At 41.8% G+C, this 9,012-nt stretch overlaps 1 protein-coding gene across 1 annotated transcript; it reads left to right on the top strand.

The window, feature by feature from the left end:
* The first annotated feature begins 3,251 nt into the window (after positions 1–3,251).
* ABO5 (ABA Overly-Sensitive 5) lies at positions 3,252–8,370 on the top strand. The gene is made up of 2 exons (XM_090006207.1): positions 3,252–3,989; positions 6,541–8,370. The coding sequence occupies exons 1-2, from the start codon at positions 3,252–3,254 to the stop codon at positions 7,744–7,746; spliced, it is 1,944 nt and encodes a 647-aa protein (XP_089862333.1). The 3' UTR covers positions 7,747–8,370.
* The last annotated feature ends 642 nt before the right edge of the window (positions 8,371–9,012 follow it).

The following is a 9,012-nucleotide window of genomic DNA, read 5'->3' as shown; positions in this document are numbered from 1 at the left end:
AGGTCACCGATAATCTCCCTTTTTGTTCTGTTAAGCCTCTTTGGGTTTGCCGAACAAGAAATAAGGAAGAGGGTTTGATCGATCTTGCCGGATGAGTTGTCAGAAGATGGATGAACCTATGAAATGAAAAAAAAAGGTTTTCTTTTTCCTTTTTTATATTTTTAAGAAATGTTATTCCGAAGAAAGATTTTTTTTTTATTGTGATCCTCAGGAGACCGACGCAAGCCCTGGTTCGGGGTTTGTGTTCTCCTTGTTCTGCTTGTATTTTCCTCCTCTTTTTTATTTTTCGAGGTCGCCCGATGCCGATGACCTATTTTGTGTCCCCTTTTTTTTTATTAACAAAAGAGTAGAAGGGGTAGCCGGTTATTGGTGACCCTCTGAAAACAAAATCTTGTTTCTTCCTTTTTTTTTTTAAGGTCGCCTGCAACAAACGGCTTCTAAAAAGAAACAACGACTTCAATTTATTTATTTTGTTTCTTCCTGTAACAGATGGTAGATCCCTTGGCTATTGTTACAAAGGTTAGGGGATCAAATCCCTCCTGTGCAAAATTTTGGGTTTTTTTAAATAAAAAAAAATGAACAAAATAAAAACTGTTTGTATTGTTTTTACTATCACTAGTAGACCCGAGTCAAAGTCTGTTTCTCTTATTATTTGTAAATAGGAATAGGGGTCGCTGAAATTCGGCGGCTTGTCCGATGTGCCTAAATAAGAGCACCAACTTGTTTTGCCGATTTGATTTTTCGGTGACGGTTGATCAGTGATTCGTGACTCTAATTGTTATTGTTAATAATAATAAGCGGCGATTCAATGGCGGTCTTGCGCATACCGCCAACTTGCTGCTCTGGTACCACTGATGGATTGAACAAGATGAATGTGCGAGAGAATGATTTACGACCTGCTTGAGGAGGGGTTTGTACTCACTCATTGTTTTTTAGTATATTTTTATATTCTAGTGAGAGCTTATATTGAGAATTTACTACCTCCTGGATAGTCGATAACCCAGCGTGAAAAGGGTAACTGTTTTGAATAAGACTCTTTTCTGGGCAGTTTCACACATTGGATAGAGTGGGCCCCTCTCTTTCTGAAATGAATAAGACTCTCCATTAAACGTCGAAGCAGGTTATATGTTCCCCCTCTCCCGAACAGGGCAGTTAGCTACATCTCATGTTCGGAGGTCCCAAAGAGCACCACATATGTAAGCATGTGCGTCTCGTATCCCCATGTTTGTCAGCATTAATTAGCGTTGGAGTTTGATGCGATTGCAAAGACTTAAGTACCCTCTCCTCCATTAGTGCCAAAAAAAATGACGATTCTTGAAAAGGAGTGGTTGTAAAGACTTAAGTGCCCCGAAGATGATTATTTAAGACTCAGTCTCTGCACTGCAGGATTATCTGAGAAAGAAATCTCCCCTGGAGGAGGCCATGAACATCAACCCTCTCACTCTCTCTCTCCCTTCTATTTCTGTTTCTATGCACATCCAACAGAAGATCTTACATTGCTCCATCAAGCACCGGCCGACCTGCACATTGACTGTTGTGGAGCCTGATTCAGAGTTTTTACCCTTACAGGAGGAGGGTTTGGGGGCTCATCTCAGCGTGGGTAGCATCATTCAACTAAATGAGTTGTAGATCCTGATCCAGAGTTTTTACCCTTACAGAAAAGGGGGATCTGAGGGCTCCTCCCAGCGTGGGTAGCATCATTCAACTTGAAGAGTTGTGGAGTCTGATTCAGAGTTTTTACCCTTACAGAAAAGGGGGGTCTGAGGGCTCCTCCCAGCGTGGGTAGCATCATTCAACTTGAAGAGTTATGGAGTTTGATTCAGAGTTTTTACCCTTACAGAAGGGGGGGTCTGAGGGCTCCTCCCAGCGTGGATAGCATCGTTCAACTTGATTCGTTGTGGAGCTTGATTCAGAGTTTTTGCCCTTACAGGAGAAGCCTTATAAGGGTAAAAACTCTGAATCAGAATCCACAACTCATCAAGTTGAATGATGCTACCCACGCTGGGAGGAGCCCTCAGACCCCCCTTCTGTAAGGGTAAAAACTCTGAATCAGACTCCACAACTCTTCAAGTTGAATGATGCTACCCACGCTGGGAGGAGCCCTCAGACCCTCCTTTTCTGTAAGGGTAAAAACTTTGAATCAGACTCCACAACTCTTCAAGTTGAATGATGCTACCCACGTTGGGAGGAGCCCCTAGACCCCTCTCTTGTAAGGGTAAAAACTCCTAAATCAGGATCTACAACTCATTTAGTTGAATGATGCTACCCACGCTGGGATGAGCCCCCAAACCCTCCTCCTGTAAGGGTAAAAACTCTGAATCAGGCTCCACAACAGTCAATGTGCAGGTCAGCCGGTGCTTGATGGAGCAATGTAAGATCTTCTGTTGGATGTGCATAGAAGCAGAAATAGAAGGGAGAGAGAGAGTGAGAGGGTTGATGTTCATGGCCTCCTCAAGGGGAGATTTCTTTCTCAGATAATCCTGCAATGCAGAGACTGAGTCTTAAATAATCATTTTCGGGGCACTTAAGTCTTTACAACCACTCCTTTTCAAGAATCGTCATTTTTTTTGGCACTAATGGAGGAGAGGGTGCTTAAGTCTTTGCAATCGCATTAAACTCCAACGCTAATTAATGCTGACAAACATGGGGATACGAGACACACATGCTTACATACATGGTGCTCTTTGGGACCCCGAACATGAGATGTAGCTAACTGCCCTTTTCGGGGGGGGGGGGGGACATATAACCTGCTTCGCAGAAGTAGGGTTGTTAAAGGGTCCAGTTTGTATCGAGTACCCGACCCAAACCTGATTTATCCAGTATGGGCATGGAAAGTGCCTAACTGAATAATATTTCGGTACCCTACCTGACCTAGATGGCACCCAACCCGAACCAAGTATCTTATATATATTTTTAATAAAATTCAATTTTTAAAATTATACGGGTCTGGCTTGAGATTTTGTTTTCGTGACCCAACAAAAAACCTGAATCTGTATCCGGTTATTAGTTAGATGGATTGGTCCGGGTCAACTCTGACCTGGCCCTAACCCGACCTGTTGACAGCCCTACCCAGAAGGGCCAGGACCCAACCTGTCTATGAGACGGTTCTAGATTTCAAACCCGACTCGAACCCACGTGTCTATCAAGATCGGGTCGGGTCTGATCGGTTCGAGTGATCTTCTTCTGGTTCCCATAAGGGCGCTTGTGCGCGCGCGCGCACACACACACGCACGAGACCACCCAGGCAAGGAATGTCGAAACTCCGGCCTCTTGCTGCCGCCGTGCGGTCGCAGAGCCGCTCCTTCGCCACCAAGTACACGGGCCGCGTCGTCCACGAGGGCGACTCCGGCCGGACACTCTCGGTGGCAGTCGAGCCGCCGGGCGCAATCCGGGACACCCGCGGTTACGCCTACCCAAGGAAGGACCTCGTCTGCCGCCTCGCTCACCTCCTTCGCTCCTCCTCCTCCGCCGACCCCTCCCTTCCCGACCTCCGCCACTACCTACGCTCACTCTCCCTCACGCCCACCCCCCTCGAGGTGAGCGAGGTCCTCCGCGCCGCCAACCCCGACCCCGCCCGCGCCCTCGCCTTTTTCCGCCTCGCCTCCTCCCTCCCCGCCTTCCGCCACGACGCCTTCACCTACAACCGGATGCTCGCCATTCTCGGCCGATCCGCTGAGACCGACACCGCTGTCCGACTCCTCGACGAGATGGAGCGGGACGGCATCCGCGGCACCGTCTCCACCGTCAACATCCTCATCGGCATCTTCGGCGCGTCGTCGCCGGGGGAGCTGGATCGGTGCCTGGGGCTTGCGGCCAGGTGGGGGCTGGGGTTGAATTGCTACAGCTACAAGTGCTTGGTCCAGGCGCGGCTCCGATCCGGCGACGTCGCGAGGGCGTTTGGCGTCTACCAGAAGATGAGGAGGCGCGGCTACAAATTGGATGTGGTTGGGTACAACATGCTGCTGGATGCTCTTGCCAAGGATGATCAGGTAGTTCTCCTCTTCTTCCATCCGTTTATTTATTTATTTAGTTTTTGATCATTCGTTTGATTGAATTTTGTGAATTTATGATTGATGATGGGAGAGAGTATAGGTTTTTGTTGGTTTCAGCCATTGCGGTACAAATGGGTATGAGAGTTTCTATTTGGCTGTTGTTTTTATCTTCACCAGTCTCTGTTTTGCTTCTTCTTCAACTTGCAGCATTGCGTATTGCATCTGTTTGATTTTCTAAATCTGCAGGTAAGAATTGCTTGTGTGCTCGTTGGAAGCAATTGATTTTGAGGGGTTTCGTCAATTTAGTCGGATTGGCACTGCAAATTGCTTGTATTTGTTTTCTAGTCGCCGTCATCGCTATTGTAATCACCGTTATCAGTGTTTTTATAGGTTCTGGGGTTGATTAGCTTTTTCTCCAAGTTTGAACTAGGAATTGATGGTATTGTTTTCTTTCTATTTCTCTTTCTGCTTATATGCTTTTGGTTTCTTGGATGTTGGGACTTCTCGACTCTAAACGGGTTCTCCATTTGATGGGTGGTTCTCGTTGCAGCACTTTCAATTTGGTGTATGCATAGAAAGGAAGTTTGCGAATTTGTTTGTATCACATTCCCGGTTATGTATCATGGTTCATTTCCTATAGGAATGGTTTAAGATGGAATGCTCGGTCTGCTGTGTCAATTATCTGGAAATGAAACTGATTATGTTTGCGTAGCTAATGTCTGTTATCCATTCCTTCAGACAGTTAATCCTAACCAAGCATTTGACTGAGTTCAGAAGACTGCACTACTTTGGCACTGAATTAGTCCCTGCTGCATCTTACACATTGAAAAGCCTCATTTTTTGTTCAAAAATTTATTTCAACTGTTCATATATAAGATTCTAATTATTTTTACCAAAGCAAGAGAATTCCTACTTGATGAGATGTTCAAAGCAATGTTGTACATATAGTATCGTACGACACATATCATTACTATAAGGAATATTGATACAATATGCACTCGTATCGCCGATACGAGTGCATATTGTAGCTGTATCAAATATACCATCCATGGTCAATACACTTAAAAAGGGGCTGAATCATAATTTTTCACTTTTGGGTTTTAGAGGCCTCTTGAGGGCTGATTCTTTCATTTGTATAGAAGTCATTAAAGAGATATCCATGCACCCTAGAACTCATGAGATCAATTTGGGGGGCCAATCCATATGCAAGGAAGAAGACTTTTGTGGTTTGCTAAAGTAAAAGTGCATTTCTACTATTTTTCACTCAAGAAAATGGATTAAGGTAAAAAAAATCTTTGTTATGAGTAAAATTACAAAGCTACTTTCCATTTTTTTTTGCCTCAGGGGTGTTACCCCCTATAACCCCCCGTCAACTTACCACGAAGTTGGATCTGCGAAAATTAAAGATTAATATCAAGGTAGAAATCAGACTCCATACTCCTCCAACAAAGATGATATAAGATAATCCGCCTTGACAATGGGACACTCAAGTAATGAGTGAAAAAATTGATTGAAAATCGAGTGCAACTATTGCCATAATATTTTTGTTTATGTAATATGAAAGTATGAGTAATGTGACATGTTCTTAATTGCAAGATATTTAATATTTTATATTGTTCTTGTGAGATATGCATGCAATATTATCTATGATTCTATATTGGTTGATGTTTGATGATGTCTTATGCAGCTCATAGAGACATAAATGCTTCATATATGATTTTATGGTTGTATTTTGTGAAATTCATCATTGTTTCATGTGATGTGATTTTTTTAGAATTTTTGTTATTTTTGCTGATTTTTTTTTTGTATTTTTTTATTAAAAATTTACGATACGATACGATACGGTGTTTACTTTGGGCCCGGCGAATACGAGTAACAATACAATACTTACAACCTTGAATTTTATGGTTGTATTTTGTGCAATTGATCATTGTTTCATGTGTAATGATTTTTTTTCTATTTTTTGCTATTTTTTCTTTTTTTTTCATGGTTTTTTGGAAATTTTTGAAAATTATTTTGAGCCCAACCGATACGGGTAACGATACAATACTTACAACCTTGGTTCAAAGTATTCAAATTTTGTCAAAAGTTTCTCATAATCGTCTTCATTTGATGCATAACTGATTGCTGACATCACCTGAGAGTTTGTTTACGATGCAAACATAGCACTGCAAGTTTCAGTAGTTATGAGCATTATCTGCTGGAAAACTTCCTGCAAGATGGCATTACCCGTAGCTTCTCATGACATGATTTCTGAAGTGAAAATGTACAAAGGGTTATGTAGTTTCAAAAGCAATCCACAAGTCTAATTTTTTTCTTTTCTAGTCTTGTGAGTTCTTTTTCCATTTGTAAACTACAGCAGAATTTGGTTCTTTACTACACTTGTGAATATTTTTTCTATTTGTAAACAACAGAATTTGTGTGTGTGCTATCCTAAATGAGGATTTATGAACTGGAGAGATTTTTTGTCAAAACTGTAATATATGTGAACCTTAATTCCTTTACTTCAACTGTGCCATTTTTATATCTAAAATTGATTTTTTCACAGGTTGACAAAGCTTACAAGGTTTTCCAAGATATGAAGCATAAGCACTGTGAACCAGATGAGTATACATATACAATCCTTATAAGGATGGCTGGAAAGAAAGGGCGGGTAGATGAGTTTCTTAGCTTTTTTGATGAGATGATTTCAAAGGGTTGTACTCCAAACCTTATTGCCTATAATACCATGATTCAGGCTCTTGCTACAAATCACATGGTGGATAAAACAATTTTCCTGTTCTCCAAGATGGTGGAGAAAGATAGTCGACCTAACGAGTTTACATACAAAGTCATCTTAGAAGTCCTGGCTGCAACAGGACAGCTGAACAGGTTGAGTCAGGTTGTGGAGATCTCTGAGAAATATATGAATAAGGAAATCTATGCTTATCTGGTAAGAACTCTTAGCAAATTAGGCCATGCTAGTGAGGCTCACAAGTTGTTCTGTAACATGTGGACCTATGATCACAAGGGTGATCGTGCTGCCTATCTGTCCATGTTAGAGAATCTTTGCAATGCTGGAAAGACAGAGGAAGCCCTGGATCTGTTGAGTAAGATTGAAGAATATGGACTAAGCCTTGACACTGTCATGTATAATCTGATATTCTCTGCCCTTGGTAAGTCAAGGCAGATATCCTCTATTCCCTCACTTTTTAACAAAATGAAGAAGGATGGCCCTCTACCAGATATATTTACATATAACATTCTTATTTCAATCTTTGGTAGAGTGGGACATGTCAAAGAGGCTCTAAGTTTATTTGAGGAAATGGAAAAAAGCAACTCTAAACCTGATATAGTTACTTACAACTCGTTAATTAACTGTCTTGGGAAAAATGGTGAGCTTGATGAAGCCCACATGCGGTTCAAGGAGATGCAAGAGAGGGGACTGACTCCTGATGTTGTCACTTACAGCACTCTTATTGAATGCTTTGGTAAGTCAAATAGTGTTGAGATGGCAAGTAAATTGTTTGATGAGATGATTGCTGAAGGATGTTACCCAAATATAGTGACTTACAATATATTACTAGACTGCCTTGAGAAGTGTGGGAAGACATCAGAAGCTGTAAAACTCTATGAACGTTTGAAGCAACAGGGTTTGACTCCAGACAATATCACATATACGGTACTTGAACGACTTCAGAGTGGATCAAGGACGGCTTTGAGGGTACGGAAACAAAGTCCTATTACAGGTTGGATTGTCAGCCCATTAGGGTGATTTGTCAAGTGTTAGTTCATGTGGCTGTTATATTTGTTGTAGATCAGTTAACTAAATCACTCTTGGCCAGTTGAATGGTAAACCTCAGTCTTGCCTGCAGTGTTGTGCTAAAGCAAGAAAAAGATTGTTGTATGTGGTTTATACGCAAGCTGCAGATGCTGGAAAATGCTGAAGGCCTGAGTTTGTCAATTTATGAAATGGCCATCTTAGGAAGCACCGTGGAAGAGTCCAATTTGGAGCAATCTGAAGATGCTTGTGAAGAAGACGGTTTGAGTGCTGAAAATTTAGATGGTTATCCAAGGGAGGATTTGTCAACTGTAAAGGGGTTTCCAGACAATGTTATGTATTGCTGGAAGGATCCATTCCATCATCACACACTGGCTGGTTGTTTTTAAAGTCTGGAGAGGCCGAGAGCTATTCAGGGAAGTGGAAAGCTATGTAAACAGACTTAACAATTGGATCACAATGGAAGTTCTGTTTGATGAGCATAGAGAAATGGACTGGAAGGTATGTTAGTGACACCGGGTGCTGCTTGCATGAAATTATTGTCCTTGGCTTTCCATGTATAGGAAGGCATGTAAGATATTAATGATCTTGCAAATTGAGTTTATGCTTGGAAGATGATGAATGCATTATGCAGGTCAGGGTAGTAGTGCAGTTATGTGACTTGGCAAGCGCAATGTTACAAAGGGGAGATGAAACATTGTGTTAAATGCTGCATCAATGAAATTAGTGGTTGCAGAGGGGGTATGAAATTGTTGGATGTGATGAGGTTCAACTCTGGTACTTGGGAAGCATTAAGAGGAGGATCAAGTTCCCATACATTGTTCAAGGCTGACTGCATCATCTTGATACAGTATTTATGGTATTAGGGTTCTACGAACCTGCATGAATCAACAAGTATTGATCTTAATATCTTGAACAGTAATGAGTCTAAACTTAAGGGAAACATTAGGAGGATCCATGCTCTAAAACCATAATAATGGCTGATTTAGCATGGCAACTACACCCGTTATGTTGGGCCGAATTAGCCCTCCATGCATCTGTTGGCTTGCTCAAGTGCGTTTTCAGCTTTCTGTATATTATATTACTTGACCGCTCATCCTCAAGGCACTTAGTGTTCTTGTTCTTGATTCTCTTTTCCACTTAGTGTTGTTCTTGATTCTCTTTTCTTTGTTGACCCAGTCCTATTTCACTTCATCTATCGTTTTTTTCTTAGATAGTACTACCAGCAGTAATACGTCATAATTATACATGTCATATTTT

This window comes from Nuphar pumila, chromosome 1 (genome assembly GCF_984573655.1).
Source record: "Nuphar pumila chromosome 1, dmNupPumi1.hap1.1, whole genome shotgun sequence".
NCBI classification, from domain to species: Eukaryota; Viridiplantae; Streptophyta; class Magnoliopsida; order Nymphaeales; family Nymphaeaceae; genus Nuphar; species Nuphar pumila.
This window is presented reverse-complemented; position numbering and strand designations above follow the sequence as displayed.